Source organism: Rhamphochromis longiceps, linkage group LG1 (genome assembly GCF_057381845.1).
Source record: "Rhamphochromis longiceps isolate RC_006_pf linkage group LG1, R_longiceps_female_GT1.1, whole genome shotgun sequence".
Taxonomy (NCBI): domain Eukaryota; kingdom Metazoa; phylum Chordata; class Actinopteri; order Cichliformes; family Cichlidae; genus Rhamphochromis; species Rhamphochromis longiceps.
This window is the reverse complement of record NC_140557.1, coordinates 31,220,882-31,238,996: the sequence shown is the minus strand read 5'-3', so window position 1 is coordinate 31,238,996 and position 18,115 is coordinate 31,220,882. Positions and strand designations below refer to the sequence as shown.

The 18,115-nt window shown below is 38.2% G+C and overlaps 1 protein-coding gene and 1 long non-coding RNA gene across 5 annotated transcripts in view; one reads left to right on the top strand and one right to left on the bottom strand.

Moving 5' to 3' along the window:
* Positions 1 to 1,656: 1,656 nt before the first annotated feature.
* Positions 1,657 to 11,932, top strand: LOC146679001 (uncharacterized). The gene is made up of 3 exons (XR_014911712.1): positions 1,657 to 1,802; positions 11,173 to 11,255; positions 11,346 to 11,932. It is a non-coding gene; the product is annotated as an uncharacterized LOC146679001 (long non-coding RNA).
* gramd2aa (GRAM domain containing 2Aa) overlaps positions 8,583 to 18,115 on the bottom strand; it is a 27,394-nt gene continuing 17,861 nt past the window's right edge. For 2 of the 4 annotated variants that reach the window (XM_085406024.1, XM_085406043.1), the window contains exons 5-11: positions 17,766 to 17,869; positions 17,131 to 17,229; positions 15,307 to 15,378; positions 15,129 to 15,185; positions 14,302 to 14,479; positions 12,232 to 12,325; positions 11,331 to 11,439 (exon numbers count right to left, since the gene is read on the bottom strand). In XM_085406024.1, coding sequence (XP_085262150.1) covers positions 11,331 to 11,439; positions 12,232 to 12,325; positions 14,302 to 14,479; positions 15,129 to 15,185; positions 15,307 to 15,378; positions 17,131 to 17,229; positions 17,766 to 17,869 — 713 coding nt within the window. Of the gene's footprint in view, positions 10,891 to 11,330; positions 11,440 to 12,231; positions 12,326 to 14,301; positions 14,480 to 15,128; positions 15,186 to 15,306; positions 15,379 to 17,130; positions 17,230 to 17,765; positions 17,870 to 18,115 lie in introns of those variants that run through there. The other 2 variants (XM_085406013.1, XM_085406035.1) reach the window with 2 other exon arrangements.

The following is an 18,115-nucleotide window of genomic DNA, read 5'->3' as shown; positions in this document are numbered from 1 at the left end:
AGCAGATCCTGGGAACAACAGCGGAGATCTCTGTCCAGAAGAGCGCAGTCCTGGGAACAGCTAAGATACTGCGCAGGACCCTCAAGCTCCCAGGCCTCTGGTAGAGGACCCGAGCTTGAAGGATTGACAGCGGGGGAATTTTTAAAAAATATATACCTCATTTTTATATATTTTGATAGTAAAATTGGAACTTGGTGCTGCAATTTATTCAAATATGTTCAAACACACATAGAAACAGAATATAAAAGGTGCTTAGTTTGTACATTTCTAATAAGCTTAACATAATTCTTCGACACAGTTTGAACTCGCTTATTCAGCTTTCTTCAGGAATAGTTTCCAGGCTTCTTGGAAAGCCATGTTTGCTTTACATGGCTGGGCTGTATACTTTGTCATGCTAAAAAAAATGAAGCTTTTGCCAGGTAGATATATAATGACAGAGCCTCCACTGTGTTTTACACTGTAGACACTCACTGTTGCACTGTTGACCTCCTATGTACACAATGACAATGAGTTGAACCACAAATTTGGCTTCTTGACAGCCGCCCTTCCACTGAGACCATTTCTGATGACATTTCAGTGAACAATAATCAACTGAAGGGCCAGATGTATCCCTCAGGTCCTGTTTCAGGTCTTGCTCGGTTTTTTTTCCATATTTCTTAAGGACATGACTTTCACATACTGTTCATCTGCTGTAGACAGTTTTTTCTTTCTTCTTCTTTTTGTCTTCCCCTCATGCAGTTTCCTCAGATTTGCTAAAGACACACTGCACAGCATGCTGAGATATGCCAAGTCTATCTATCTATCTATCTATCTATCTATCTATCTATCTATCTATCTATCTATCTATCTATCTATAGTCTGACTTGGTGGCTGTGCTGCTGGGTGTGAATATTTAGCACTCAATCAAAATATACATATACATATATATAAATATAGTGAAGCTATCCAACTGTTTGAGAGCATAGAGGCGTGTCTTTGGTCTCAGCCAACCTCATTTAATCAAAACATAGTTTATCATGTAGCTTACTGGCAGGGAAGCTTTAATCAGAGGTTTTCCAATACACCTCTATGAAATGTTGTGGCACAGAGGAAGCACTGATTTTAGGCTCTCAAGTAGAGCTCTAAATCCACAAAAAAAAACTTGTAAATAAGCATTTTACATAAGGCTTAACTCTAGCCATGCAACCATGAGTAAATATTTCCCTCCACTGCAATTTCCTAGCAGACTTTTTACATTATTTGCAGACCATTTGCACAACATTTCAATGAAAATTGTCAAACTAGATCATTTTATTGTTTCACTGTAGATTGTTTTGATAAGATGTATGCCTCTTGTAATTATCTGCTGCATAGAGATTTCGTACCAGGAGAGGAGAAGAAATATTTGTGGTGTCTTGGAGTTAAAATATAGCACCTCTCACTTCATAAATAGCAGCTGTAACAGACTTGTGCTTTCAGCAGACACAGACGCATTCAATGCTCCACTGAGGTAATTTTCTTGGAAAACTTCCAGCAATGTGACTATTTTGCCGTGTGTAACAGAGGACATCAGCGTGACGTCGCAGTCAGCCCACTCCTTCACACCGCACAGGTCAGAGGTCAACAGAAGAGCATTTCAGGACAGACAATATGGCTCCCTGGAGGTATGGATGAAGCTACAGCTTGTCTAGCCATCTGCTTCAACCTGCCCCCATTACTCCAGCTGTCTTCACACTCTCACACACACTGGTGTGACACAGTGGTTGACTCCTGCTCTTTGTGCCTCTTGAGATCTCCAGAAGACTGAGTGCTGCACAAAGCAGGTATGTTATACCAAGCTCACTTTGGTAGTTCATGGCATTGATCCATACAGCAGGACAACTTTAAATGTAATTCAATGGCATGAATTCTAGTATATTTTAAGTTAGGCTGTAGTTGCAGTCACCTGGGGCAAGGCCTCGCCTGAAGGCAAAATGCTTTAAAGTAATTGACTAAATCTGTGAAGGTCTTTCTCTATTTTTCACCCCTTAAGTTAATTCTTCAGTTACATCACTTTCATCTGCCTTTTCAAGCTGTCACAGTGAGCCTTGCAGCCTTTTTAAACATTTATTTTCATCTATGATCCTTAAAAAGTCTTGTTAAATCCAAAAATCTGAGATATTACTTGATTAAAACATAAACTTCATGTGTGGTGTGTAAATATACTGACTAAAAATATAGGACAGGACAGTCTTACTTTCAAGAACTGAGATATTAAGTTTGGTCTTATTACATGAAACACAGACACACAGACACACACCAGAATTACTCAGAAAGAAATGTGACTGCACAGTAATGTGAGTGCCAGCCATATTACAGAAAACTGTCATTATAAGACAGGGAGAATTTTGCTCTACCGTGATTTATACTGACTCTTGGGTGATTCTGGAGCAAAAATGAGTCAATACAGACGTTGTCCGCCAAATGAAATCAGTAAGTTTTGCACTGAATAATTCATGCTGCTTTCACTCTTTGCTGAGCGGCTGTATTTAATTTCAGACACTGAGTGGAGTTTAGGGCTCTGTTCTGTTTGTTCACTAGATGTCAGTGTAGTTTCTTGTGATAAAGTTCTGCTAATTCTGCCTAAATCACATATGCACATCTTTGAGCAGTAACATGAGATTTTATTTAAAATTCAAACCGACAGCTTGCTCTGTAACACACACACACAGATGTTGATGATTAGCCTGTTAAATGTGCTATTACAAATGATTGATGAAGGATGCCTCTTGTTGCCTACTATGAACTTCATATTACTTACAGAGGCAAAAGTTGGTCTGGAGGCATGGATCCGTCCTTCTTTTATATACAGTCTATGATCTGTATAAACCCACAACAGCACCAACAAACAAAATAGCATCGACTGCAGCGTTCAAGTATTCATAATTTCAAATGTGAGGCTGTTAAGGAGGGACATGTGCATAAAGCAGTGTACAGGAGGTCTGTAGTTTTTTTGTTGATGATGTAGCATGCCATTGAATATTGCTGGGTTTAAATATTAACTATACTCTGAGTGTACAACAAGGTCAATTAGTCCCATAGGCAACGAGTCCCTCTTATTCACTTTTCTCAATTCAACTGACATGTTTTTATTATGTCTGTACGACTCTGTGGGCACTGTGATCTGACTCATTAAGAGGACAGTCTGGGCTGCAGATGGCCTTTGAAATCAAACTGAACGATGCTGCAGTGGTTTGGACGTCACCTCACAGCAAGAAGCTTCTCGAGTCGACTGGAACGTTTCCGTGCGGAGTTTGTTCTCCATGCATGTTTGTGGGTTTGTTCCAGAGCTCCAGCTTCCTCCCACAATCCAAAGGCACGAAGCTTGGATATCACCAACTGTAGGTGTGAATGCGAGGGTTCAGTTTAATGGACTACCTGGGATCGACTCCAACCCTCCGATTGTTGTATGGATGAATTTGTCATTTAATGCGCTCCTCCAGAGAAGCAGATCTATTATCTGTTTTTGTTTTTATTAATTTAATCTAATTGAATTACTCACCTGTGATTTTCTGCTTCCTCAGACTAGCTTTAGTGAATATTTGTATTTAAATAAGCAAATCTTTACCCTCAGGGTAACATGTAACGAGGGCTCCACGTCATTAATCAACAACACATTTGTCGCATTGCTGTTTGGCTCTGGGTTTAGTTAAAGGCTGAATCGAGCCCCACGTCATCCCTAAGGTCATACGGTTCCTGTGCGGGATGACAAACCTCTTTCTTGAGTTTATTGAGCACCACGTGATTTTCAGTGATGATGTCTATGTGGCATGTATTCTTTTCTAAAGTCATGGTTGTTTTTCATAGTTAAAATGTTACAAAGTAGACATTTTCAGCGCATGAAAAACGGCGACAATTTATTAAATTTAAACTGATTTCATCAGAAAGAAAACCCGTGCCAGTGATGTTCGGCCAACGTACCGTATGTAATTTATTAAGCGCCGAGTGCTTCTGCCAACATCGTGGGCCAGTTTTATAATTTAGCCTGAGCTGTGGAGGTTACTGAAATTTGCAGTGGTCTTGGAGTCCAGCCTTTTTGTGGTCGTGTATGCCGTGCCAATATGACAGCATGGAAAACCAGACAGTAAAAGTCTTGGCACCCAAATTGACGGGAAAACAAGTAAAAGCCACAGACTTTTTCTCTCTCTTTTGCTTATTGTGTGGATGCCCTCAATGGGCATCCACACTATTGAGTTCCTGTTTCTCTTTATTCTTTATTATTCCGGGTGTTTCCGTACACTTTTCGCCGTGGATCTACTTCCACAATTTTTGTGCTATTTTCACCGTTCAAACTCTAAACTGTTCTGCTCTTTCTGCTAATGCCGGCTATGACTTTTGGTGTTTATTACTATTATACTTTTTAAAATATTACACTTTTTTCCTTTAATTTGTCCCATTGAAATGAATGGGAAACTTCCACAATTCTGCTAAAACTTTCTTGTCTTTGAAACTTAACTACTGCCTCATACTTTCACCTAGAAACTCCATTCAAACTTTAAAATGTTCTCAAATGATTTGGCTATTCCTGTATGATTCAGCTTTTTCAGATCTTCTACCGTTTTAATCTTATCCCTCTTTGAGTTTTCAGTTGCAAAATTGTGATTTTTCAGAAAATACATGCGTTGCTATGGTTGCTATGCAATTAACTCAGAGGGGACAGTGAAACTGTTTGAATTTTCTCTTCATATTCAAACAACTTCTTGCTACTTGCTCAATTTTCACTCAACTTCCACAAATTATACATCAAAACGTAGGTATTTTTGCTGGCTTTCAGAAAATGTCACTATCATTGTTGTGGGATTTATAGAATTTTGGCAAATCTCCTCAGACCAACACAATGTCGGAAAACTCTCCATATAAAGTCAATGGAGAGCTTGTTCAAAATCACCGCTGCATTTCTGTAATGAGAGGCATATTCGAATCGTCATATCTCCTTAACGAAGCAAAGTTAAGACATGAGGCTTGTCCCCGAATATCTTCAGACACCCCTGACGCTCACAATTCAAGAATTTCTTTTTCACCTATTACCGTTCTGAAATGAGTTGGACTTGTTTGAGGGTAGGAAATTTGTCCTTCGCTCAGATTTCTTCAGATTTCAAACCCTGGAAATGAACCACTTTTTTCTCTCGTCATAACTTTTTTTTGGATTTCCACAGAGACCTGAAAATGTCCATGACTGTTCACCAAAGCCTGCTGTCTCTTATGGTGAAAGAATGATATCGATACTCCAAATAGATTTCGAGTTACAAAGCGTTGTTTGAGGGCAAGTCAAGGCAGTTTTTGCTTCGCCTCTACTGAGTTACAGTGTATTACAAGTCATATATCTTTAATAATTTATATTTTATCTCTGAATTATGAAGACCTGAAGATTCCCCCATCTCTTCTGAACAAAACAATGTCTGAATGACCATTCTAGCCTCTACAGTTAGGAAATTATGGCCATTTGTTCGAGGGGAATCCTGAATGTCAGAAATACACTGAAGAAAACTCACACCTCTCTCTGTGTCTGTGTGTGTAAGGGCTGACTACAGCAGGTGCAGCTAATTTAACTGACCTACATATACCAAGCCCAGACTCTCAACAGCTCCTGTTCCCTTTATTCTCTGTGTATGTGTGTCTGTGTATCAATATTTCTCCAATGTTTAGGTATTACTCCTCAATCATAGTATTTCTGCTAAAACAAAGTACTTCTGCTACATCTTAGTACTTCTGCTAAATCATAGTATTTTTGCTAAATCATAGTATTTTTGCAAAATCATGGTATTTGTGCAAAATCATGGTTTTGAGGCCAAATCATAATATTTCTGTTATTTTATAATATATGTGCTGAATATATTATATGTGCCAAATCATAGTATTTATCCCAAATTATAGTATTTATGCCAAATTACAGTATTTCTGCTAAAAAGCAGAAATAGTCCTTTTTAGCAGGAATTTCTGCCAAAAGATAGTATTTATGTTAAAACATAGTATTTCTGCTAAATCAGAGTATTCCTGCCAAATCATAGTATTTCTACTGAAACATAGTACTTCTGCCCAATCATAGTATTTGTACTGAATGATAGTACTTGTGCCAAATCATAGTATTTGTTCCAAAGCATTGTATTTGTATGGAGTCATAGTATTTCTTCTAAATCATAGTATTTCAAACAAATCTCAGTAGTTGTTGTTAAAACGCAGAATTATTGCCAAATCATAGTATTTGTACCCAATCATAGTATTTCTGCTAAACCATAGCATTTGTGCCAAATCATGGTATTTGTGCAAAAACATAGTATGTCTGAAAAACCATAGTATATCTCTTATGTTATAGTATTACTACTAAGGCATAGTACTTGTGCCAAATCGTAGTATTTGTTGCACATCATAGTATTGGAACCAAAACATAGTATTTGTCCCAAAGCATCGTATTTGTATGGAGTAATAGTATTTCTTCTAAATCATAGTATTTCAATCAAATCTCAGTAGTTGTGTTAAAATGCAGTATTATTGCCAAATCATAGTATTTGTACCCAATCATAGTATTTTTGCCATGTCATCGTATTTGTGCTGAATCATGGCATTTTTGCCAAATCGTGGTATTTGTGCCCAATTAATAATTCTGTTATGTTATAGTATTACTACTAAGTCGTAGAATATCTGTTATGTTATAGTGTATCTGCGGAATATAGTATGTGTGCCAAATCATAGTATTTATACCAAATCACAGTATTTGTGCTAAAACATAGTATTTCTGCCATATTGTTTTATTTGTGCAAGAACATTGAACTGTTATGTTATAGTATTACTACTAAGTCATAGTATTTCTGCGTTGTTATAGTATTTGTGCTAAAACGTAGTATCTCTGCCAAGTCATAGAATTACTGCAATTTAATAGTTTTTTTTAGGAAATCTGTTATGTTATAGTATTACTACTAAGTCATAGTATTTCTGCCAAAACATAGTATTTGTGCCAAAGCATCGTATTTGTATGGAGTCATAGTATGTCAATCAAATCTCAGTAGTTGTTGTTAAAACGGAGTATTATTGCCAAATCATAGTATTTGTACCCATTCATAGTATTTCTGCTAAATCATAGCATTTGTGCCAAATCATGGTATTTGTGCAAAAACAGTATGTCTGCAAAACCATAGTATATCTCTTATGTTATAGTATTACTACTAAGGCATAGTATTTCTGCCAAATCATAGTATTTGTACTAAATCATAGTACTTGTGCCAATTCATAGTATTTGTTGCACATCATAGTATTGGAACCAAAACATAGTATTTGTCCCAAAGCATTGTATTTGTATGGAGTAATAGTATTTCTTCAAAATCATAGTATTTCAATCAAATCTCAGTAGTTGTGTTAAAATGCAGTATTATTGCCAAATCATAGTATTTGTACCCAATCATAGTATTTTTGCCAAATTGTGGTATTTGTGCCCAATTAATAATTCTGTTATGATATAGTATTACTACTAAGTCGTAGAATATCTGTTATGTTATAGTGTATCTGCGGAATATAGTATTTGTGCCAAATCGTAGTATTTATACCAAATCACAGTATTTGTGCTAAAACATAGTATTTCTGCCATATTGTGGCATTTGTGCAAGAACATTGAACTGTTATGTTATAGTATTACTACTAAGTCATAGTATTACTGCCAAATCATAGTATTTGTGTGAATTTGTATACTGTAATATCACTGTAGTATGTAGTGGCTAAGTAGGGGGTGTTTACAGTGTAAATAGGTCATCTCTTGTGTTGGAGTGCCCTCTTGTGGCGCCTTTTGGGTAGTGCCTTAGTAATAAACGTGAACCCTGTAAGAAGTGGTATCAGACTGATTTGTAGTGGAGGAATTTGTTGCCAGTTTTCTTAATCATAGAAACCACACCATATCACCTCTCCACATCCTCCTACTGTATGCCATACCTCCCTGTACCATCCATCTGACCGCCAATAAACTCCACCTGTGGTAATCTAATCCCTGGATGTCAGCCTCTCCTTCTGACCGAGGATAGTTACTATTGCAGCACCACCCAGCATTAAACTGACGTACACCATTCTGTACAATAGTATTTGTGCTAAAAAGTAGTATTTCTGCCAAATCATAGTATTACTGCTATTTCATAATATTTAAGCGAAATTACAGTGTTTCTGCAAAAACATTGCATTTCTGCTAAATCATAGTATTTCTGTAAACGTATAGTACTTGTACTCAATTATAATATTTGTGACAAAGTGTAGTATTTGTACCAAAACATAGTATTACTGGTAAATCATAGTATTTGAGCCAAATCATAGTATTTGTGCTAAAACATAGTATTTCTTCCAAATCACAGTATAACTGCACAATAAAGGTTCTTGAGCCACATCAGTGTTTGTGCCAAATCTTAGTATTTCTTCTAAATCCTAGTAATTCTGCTCAATGATAGAATTTCTGCTATGCTATAGTACTTTTTTCCTAGATTGTAGTACTTCTCCTAAGTCAAAGTATTTCATGTAAATCATACTATTTCTACCGAGTCCCAGTGTTTCTGCTAAATCATAAATAATGTTTTAGCACAAATTGTAGGATTTGGCAGAATTTTCTGTGTTCCAGCACAAATGCTATGATTTGGCAGGAAAAAAATATTATTTAGTATAAATACTAAGTTTTAGCAGAAATACTATGTTTAAACTTTAAAAAATTCTGCTATTTCTGCTGATGTGTGTTATCACTTTTGACCATTGAAATGAATGGAACACATTATCAATGGCCTCACTGATTTTGCATGCTGGACTGAGCTGTGTTTTAGCTCAGTGAGATAAGCGTCCGTTCTCAGACTGGGAGGCCTGGGTTCAAATCCCGCTTATGGCAACATTTCTTTCAGTCAACAGTTAAACTTTGTTAACTCTTTTCAACACAAATTTCAGCTTTTTCACCCCTTTTCAACACAATTTTCAGTTTTTTCACCACTTTTCAGCACAAATACCAGCTTTTCAGCTGTTTTCAGCAAAAACCTCTTTTCAGCAGAAATTCTGCTCATTCAACTCTTTTCAGCAAAATTTTCAGTTTTTTCTGCTGTTTTCAGAAAAAAAACTATTTTCAGCAAAATTCTGCTGATTGAACTCTTTTCAGAAGAGTTTTTTGTTCAGTTACGTGAGAACCAGTTTGGCTCAATGAGTAGCTGAAAAATATCAGCCTCTTCTGCTGTTTTAGCAGGATTTCAGAGTTCAGCTTTTTCACTTGTATTAAGCACAAATTTCAGTTTCTTTACCTCATTTCACAACAAAGTTCTTCCTCTTCACCTCTTTTCTGCTAATTTGAGCTTCTGCCCCACAGTGCACATTTTCCCTCTCATCATATCTTTGCTTGTGACCAGAACTCATTTGGCTCAGAGGATAGGGCAGCTGCCGTGAGACCCGGTGGCAGAGGTTCGAATCCTACCTGTGACAGTTGCTACACATGTTCCCTGCTTGCATGCGCTCTGCTTTCTTGACACTCTCCAGTGTGTCATTACACATACAGCCATCTTCAGCAAGCACTTCTGCTTCTACACCTCTTTTCAGCTCATCTTTTTGCTTCTTTGCCTCTTTTCAGCAGAAATTCTTCTGATTCACCTCTTTTCTGCCAAATGTTTAGCCATTTCACCTCTTATCAGCACAATTCTAAGCAGCTTCTGCTAATTTCACAAGAATTGTCAGTCTCTCCACCTCTTTTTTTGTGTGAATGAGTTTGGTGCAGTGAGGTGAGTTGCCGCCTTTAGACCAGAAGGGCCAGGTTCGAATCCTGCTCAGGGCAATGTTTTTTGCTTTTTCAGCTTTTTTCAGCCGACATCTTCAATGTTAAGGCATCCACACAGCATTTTCGCGGGAAATGCAAATTTTTCCAGTTTACACTGTTTTCCAATTTAATTCACAGGGATTTCACAAAATAGGACTTGAGGGTTACATGTCACATGTCTGAAAACTCATCATCAGCCAACAATATGACACATCAGTGTTATTTTAAGTCTTAACTCTTCATTTGAAACGTATAAAAGAACCTGGGGAACACCTGCCACACAGCTGACTAGTGATACAATGAAAAACAAAGGAGATGCATGTCATCTAATCGTCCCATTCACATTACAGTTAACACCCACAAGGGATGTGTCCACTTTATCAAATTATATGACGTATAACTTCATTCAGTCAACAGTCTGTGCTTGCAACATTACCTTTTTTCATAAATATCATGAAAAATGATTCAAATAGTCACATACGTCTGAAATCATGTGGACCTGTACTAAGAGAAAGTGCATAGTGGTAACTAGTTTTATCCTTTAAAATGAGGTTAAATAAGAAGAATACATCTGGTTCAGTCCAGTTTTTGTCAGTCACAGTATGGTGAGATGTGCAAGCTACACCCATAACGTGCCTGACGTCTTCATTCTCAGTCTTTTTTCAAGTAATTAATGTGTTGAATTATCGCTCAGCTACTAAAAAAAAAGATGAGTGCCACAAACAGCAGATTCAACAGTAATCTACTCACTATTTCAGGATCGCCTTACACTGAGGCGTCACCAGGTTAAAGATGAAATGCCGGAGAGAGGGACAGATCCTGGGAGACAATCATAATCTAAAGTAAAAAGCTACTTTATATTTAGAAAAAAATAGACAGTCTGTTTGCATAGTCTAGAAGTGATCACTGATTGGGAACTCGTTCCCTGGTGGGAAAGTCCATAAGGAGCCCGGAGTTGGGTTGTTGTTGCACCTTTGCACGGTGCAGCTGGTGCGGAGGTTGGTCTGTTCTGGGCTCTAAGCAGGTCCTGGATCTGTGCAGAAGGGCATCGTCGACTCTGAGGTGGGAGGAGAGCAAACAGCAGCCAGTCTGGAGGCTCACAGCAGACAGCGGTTGGTTATCTAGATGAGGAGAAAGCAGCCTGGTAGTGGACTCCGACACCAGAAATGTGCTGTTATTTATCAGTCTTTACACCTGCTCCTACATACAGCAGTACTGCACAGCATTAATCAGTACTGTTCCTGCTAAACAGAATTAACAAAATACAAGAATATCATAAAATAATACAATATAATAATCATAACTTAATAATATTGCTGATATTTTTTATTTATTTCTGCAAATTCCAGTTATAATTATTCAGATTATACTTTTTTAGCCTTTATTTTTGTTTGTAATCGTAGACAGAACAGCAGGGATAGAGCAACAGGGAATAACAGGTCGGGCTAAACCCAGTCCTCTGCAGTGTGGTTGCAAATTTAACCAGGTGAGCCATACCAGCACCCATATTACACAGTTTAACATTATTAAATCACTGATGATGCCACTGACACCACGTTACTTACCTTTCTCTCAGGGGTAGATTTGGGTTACCAAGGAAAGACAGCTGCTGCTCCAGACTGCACACACGGAAGGCCAAGTAGCACGATGACAAGATGAGGAGAATAATACTGAAGACAGAAGAAAAGATGCACCCGTTGGTCTAATTAAAAGTGTATGTCATCTTTGCTGATAGTAATGAGTCTTGTAACAAAGTATGAGGGCTGTAATGGCTTTTGATGAACACTGGGTGGCGGCATTTGGCTACACTGTCCTGCAACAACTCAGCCTAAAGAAGAGTAAGAACTGATTCTGTAACAAATCATGTCTTTTCTTTCTTATTATGCAGCCACAGTCATTCATATACAATAATAATAATAATAATAATAAAATGAAATGTTGGGACTTTTATATAATATAACTTAGCTGTAGTTTTTAAAATATACTCTGCATTATTACATAGTGATAATAACATGATGATTTACCTATTTATCTACTTCTGAATAAGTCTGTTATATCTCAGAGAGATTAGTCTCTTCCTCTTATTCAGACAGGGGACAGGGGTCAGCAACATAATAAACAGCTAGCAGATTGACCTAATGCTTTCTGGATAATGCACAGTCTCCCAGGTGGAGGAAGGAGCACATACTGTCCTAAAGATAAATGATTTATTTATATAAGAGACAAATCTTAGAAAAGTTTCATGGGAGGAAACTTGTTGTGTGGAACAAATATAAAATAAAAGGTGTTTTATCAGCTCTGACCCCCTGTGTTCACTATGAGTCAATCATCCACTATTTATATTTCTGCATTAGTGTGTGTGTGTGTGTGTGTGTGTGTGTGTGTGTGCGTAGCTGTGAGTCAGCTCCTGGAGGAGATGAAGGTGGTGTTGTTGGTGTCTGTATGTTCCTCAGTATACTCACAGCAGGGTGAAGAACTTGAGCAGCTGGTACTCCATCTGGCCCAACTCTGCCACTGGCTCAGATAAAAGACCTCTGTCTGTCTGCAGAGCTCGCTCTGTAACACACACACACACACACACACACACACACACACACACACACACACACACACACACACACACACACACACACACACACACACACACACACACACAGTATAATAAAACCATTAATAGTGGTTGACTGTACCACATAGTCCCCTTTAAATATTGCTGCCTGTCTACCACTCATATGCAATTACAGTGCTTTCATATATTCCCTGAAAACGATATCCAGAGTTGAGGAGTCATAAATAGATACTCTAATTCTGTTTCTACCTTTTTCTTCATTCACTGTAAACAGTGCAAACAGTCTGTGTCATACAGAACCACAGCCTCCATACTGCTCTGTTATTATGTGCATTCTTCTTCTTTACACTGTGGTGTGTTTTTGTAGTGAGATAAAACAATTGTAATATAGGTGTTGACTTACATCCCAGCTTTCCACTCCACAGACGAGCTGTGACAATAACGTACACAAAAGCTCACGCTGATCTGACATTTAATAGAGAGCAGCATTATTGGAGGAGAGTATGCAGAAACAATATTCAGCAGATAACGCGGAAGCTGTCCTCACACAACTTGGACGGCAGACATTGCTCGTCATAATCTCTACTTAATCTGCACCCGCCCAAAGCTTTTTAATACAAGCCCCTCAAATGATTTAATCTCCATTTGAGGCTTAATGTGTTGTTGCATAAGAGGAACGTTGCAATCCAAAAGCAATTACTCTCTCAATGCCCCCCTCTCACACACATGTTCTGTCTGCACAGCATTCAACTAACAATTAAAATGTTAAACAGCAAATAAGTGTGGCTAAAAAAAAAAACAATTTAATAAGAGTATAGCATCAATTTAATCGAACTTCTGGGATATTTATTGATTCTTTTCCCTACTCATCTTTTCTGACTGTTTTTTCATTAGTTTTGCATTTGGCAAACATGGTAACATGGTTCAGGATTACTGATTGGTGGTGGGTCAGTGATGGTCTGGGGAGGCATATCCATGAAGGGACACACAGATTTCTACTGGCCAGACAACGGCAACCTGACTGCCATTAGGTATCGCATGAAATCCTTAGACCCACTGTCAGACCCTACACTGGTGCAGTGGGTCCTGGGTTCCTCCTGGCAAGAGGATGCAGGAATTGATAACGCTGACTGGCTTCCACTCTTGGAAGCCTAAATCCAATAAAGCACCTCGGGGGCATTGTGTTTCTGTCCAGGTTGCACCTCAGACTGTCCAGGAACTCAGTGATGCCCGGGTCCAGATCCAAGATCAATTTCAACATTTTTTTCCACTTTGATTTTTGGGTTATATTTGAATTCAGCCGTCCATAGGCTGATCATTTTCATTCCCATCAAACAATGTGGCATCCAGTCCATCTTTATAGATATCCAGCATGAAGATTCTTTTTCCCCATCGAGATCTGATATGTTTTCAAAGTGTTGCTTTCATTTTTTTGAGCAGTGTCTATTAATGTTTAATCGATTAGTCTTCTTCTACTAAATCAATGACATTTAGAAAACACACAGTAACAACATGTCTTCAGTCTCTCCAAAGTTAATTTACCTCATACTAAAAATGACTTCCTCCTACCCTTAAACCTCACAGATTAACACCTCCTTACATCTTAAAAATTTTATACTCCCCCCAAATTAAAAATGTTTAAAATAAAGATACAATACAATACTCACTCTTAGAGTGCATAATGCAGGCACTTTATTCCACTGCCCTGCTGGGAGTAGATTTTCTTTCCATGCTGCACTCCTGTGAAAATCTGTACCTTTACCACTGGGACGTGTTATACAGAAAGATAATTTATTATTTTTAAACGGAGACTGAAAACCCGCTTGTGAGATTACTTCCCTCTTTTTGCGTCATAAAACTCAATTAGTCAAAACTCACAAGACCCTGCGATTACGTGGCCTTGCGTGAAGCCTTGACCTTTGTATCTATGATGTAACGCTGCATCATTATCTAGTTTTATCACCTTCGAGTTGCTGCTCTGATTTGAAGGGTGTGTCCGTGGCACTCAGGCTGCTGGTTGAGTTCCCCAGGAGGTCGGGGAGGGAGGAGGACACAGACACGACCGAGGGTTTCCTTCTCCACTTTAACACTGATGGGAATTCATCAACCACTGGGAACACGTCTGGAGCTGGGAAGTCATCCTGTGGCACAGGAGGAAGAGAACAACAGATCAACACATGAGCTGTCAGCACACGTCTGGTTTTAAATAAATGGTTATTATATTATTAATAGTAAAGCCTCTTTGAAAGTAAAAAGCCTTAAATTAGATCAAAGCCTGTAAGGTTGCAAGGGAAAGAAATCTGGGTGTAAATAATTTTGTTTTGGTAATAATGCAGGTATAAACTTTTAAAAGCTCTTGGATGTTTCACTTTTGCCATAGTATGATGACATGATAATCAAACACCCTGTTTCCATGATTATTATCAGTCCAGGTTAGAGTATGATCAAGGACAAGTACGTTAACACAACTTAATTATTCCTTCATGCAAAAGCTGTTCTGTCGCAGTGTAACCTGTGGTGTGTGTGTGTGTTCATGCACACAAACACACAAGGTGACTTCAGAGAGCTCTTTGATAGCATCTTGCAGACTCGGGGAATAATGCACTGTGAGGCTGCAGCTGCAACAAAATGATGTATTGATCCTGTCTGTGTAGGAAGGTTAGTCAGCCCTCTGATCAGTGTTTCAAGCTACTTCAGGGGTACACTTGCTTTAATTTTTCCAGTTTTAAGATTTTTAACAGTTTTTTTTTTAAAGTGGTTTCTCTCAGCGGAAGACATGTCCTCACTGACCAGGGATAAGGTTGGCTCCTCCATGAACTGCTTCAAGCTCAGACTCTTCCCATTGACCTGAAGAGGAAAAGCAGATCACTTCTGTAACTAACATGTACACCACGACAAATTAAATTAGCAGTGTAGCTCTATATGTGTGTGTGTGTGTGTGTGTGTGTGTGTGTCCTCCATCTGTCACCTGCAGGTGTGTGCAGATCCTGCGGAGGACGTCATATACACTGTCTCTTGATAGCAGAGACACAAATACATACTGAGAACATAAAAAAGAGAAACAGGGAAATAAACATTCAGTTAACTTTATCATTATAATTTTTACTGTGCAGTAAACACCTGAGAACAACACAGCAGCGTATACCCATGCAGCCAGTTAAGGTTTCTATTTACAATTTTGAGAAGACCCTCAGTTTAGATAAGAGATTATTTCTGTTTCACATTCCCCCTGCCTCCCCCATAACACTAATGCTTATGATGTTAGTCCGCATGCAGTACATTTATGGCTGCAGACAAGCATAAAAATATTTCGATTCTGATTTTACTGAATTGTAAAAAATCTGTTAGAAGTCACCTGGACTTTTCTGATCTCATTTTGGCTCACGTACCAATATTCCTTTGACCTGGATGGAAATTTGAATCACTGTGCGTGCGTGCGTTATCAGTCGCTTTTAAGATGATAAACAGTCACGACTAATTATGTTATGTCTGTCACATGCTTCAACAGAGGCGTGTCTTTAATTCCTTAAATAAGATGATGCTATAAACTAACGTGCTGTCCGGTGAGTCACACTACGTGATGTAAATATAACAACGATTTATCTTCTGAGGTCATTTAGTTGGTAGGAATGGATTTTAGCACGCAAAGAATGTAAACATATATTTGATCAGCTGAGTTAGTGTAAGGAGAAATAAAGAAAGAATGAAAGAAACTGAAGGTAAAGACAGAGGTTGTATATCCTGGTAGGCAGATTTTTACAGTGGGAAGATCCATTGTTAGAATATTTAATGAATACTTCTGTGATTTGGTGCATTATATAGGTCGTATAATGACAGAATGGCTTTAACCTTTTTGATTCTCATAATGCTGAGGAAGCTGCTCTTTTGTCTATATGTGTGCGGACATATGTCTGCTCCAATTAGAAAGAATATTCAGTAAAATATTTCCTTGTAAAACAAACAAACAAACAAACAAAACATCTGTCTCTGTCTTTATCTATTTAGGTTTATAGCAGAACATTTTAAAACAGGACAACAATGAAAACAACGATCTCCGTTCTATCTTGTCAGCTGACAGTATTTCTAACCTTGATATGTAGTTTATATGTAACGCAGCACAGTTAATGTTTGACCACATTACTCTATAAATATAGGGCAACATGATAGAGTTCAGTTGTAAATTACTAGAGTGCTGCCACTTCTGTGGGTTTTTTATGAATCACAACTTTGAATTTTTTGCGTTCACCATTTTTTTTTTTATCATTCCTTTCGAGTGAGCAAATCATGCTTTTAAAAATGAGTTAATTTGCCCCTCTTCTCTCCCTCAGCACGATGCGCGGTGCACACAAATAATTAATTTGGTGGAACAATTCATTAAAACATTTTTCACCCTCTGGGCCACACTGACTTCAGTGTGTTTATAGGTCTTTTTTTTGCACAGTACTAATTGGCAGTTGAAGATGAATTACCCAGATTTAACTAGATGCTAATGTAGCTATTATTATTCACGCATTGTTGGGGCCAGGGCAAGAGCTGAAAGGTGCAAATTGTCCTTGAAAGCACCACCTGATGAGAGGTTAAATCTGGTGTGACAGGAAGTTAAGAGGCTCATCTTAACATTGCTGTAATGGTGGAAAAACCTTTCGCTCTCTTGTGTTAGCAAGCTGGGACTTCACTCTGCTTCTAACTATAGCACCGTTCTATTTTTTTCCATCTCAGCTTCAGTGGAAAAAACGCCCTTGCTGAGCTAATCAGCATGAGCATTTCAGTTTATGGTGACTGTAATGTTTACCTTCTGGCCGGTGTCTGTGGTGATAGCCAAGCCATTGGGTACGAGGCCTGCTGTTTTGTGCTTCTTCACCAGCCTCACAGAAACGACAGGGATGGCCACCTAAGGAAAAAAATAGATTTTTAAAGCAGGGGTGATAAGGAAATAACACCCTTGTGATTTCAGTAGATGGTAGCAGGGAAGTTAGAGCTAATATCCATCTACGAAAAGCCCTCAGAGAAAGCTCAAAGTGGACACGAAGCGTGTCTTATTTCAGTCAGAATGTGAGGAATGCAGTCTGAATAAGTAGCTTATTGTCACTGAAATGTTACGAGAGGTTTGGTTTCAAGGAAATGAAGGAAAAGGTACACTGCACAACATCAAAGAGAGAATAACATAGCTGATTAAGGTTAAAGGTTCAGTAAGTCTAACTGGCCCTCGTATATAAATTCACCGCACATACAGACAGACAGAGGTATTTTATAGAAGACTGTGAAACTTCACCTCAGTCTGTAAGCCTGACTGACTTTCAGACAAATAATTTGTCCAATCAGTTTGTAAGTTTTTCAGATCCGCTTGTCAGACTCTGACAGGGAGTAACCCGGTTCAAGTTTCTCAGTCGGTTTAAATTTATTAAGCTGTCTGCCAGTCATTCGTACCTTGATGTCCTTGCCGAAGAGGTTGGCATAGAAACACAGCCAGTTTCTGGAAATGTATAGCCGGCCTTGTAGGAGGATATCTCTAAGAAGAGCGCAGGAGTACACTGAGGATAGAAGAGACAAAAGCTCTTCTAACAACAGTAAAACTTGATGAAGAAAACCTTAAAAAGCTTAATAGTAAAAAAAATAGTTCTACTAAAAATATTTTTACTTAAAAACCTGAAAAGTAAAGTACACGCCCTCTGCATGCGCATTAATGTCTGCCAACAAAAACACAATGCAAAAAAAAAAGAAGCTCCATTTAATTCTCACTATCAAGTTTCAGTAGAGGGAGCTATGAATGAAAGAAC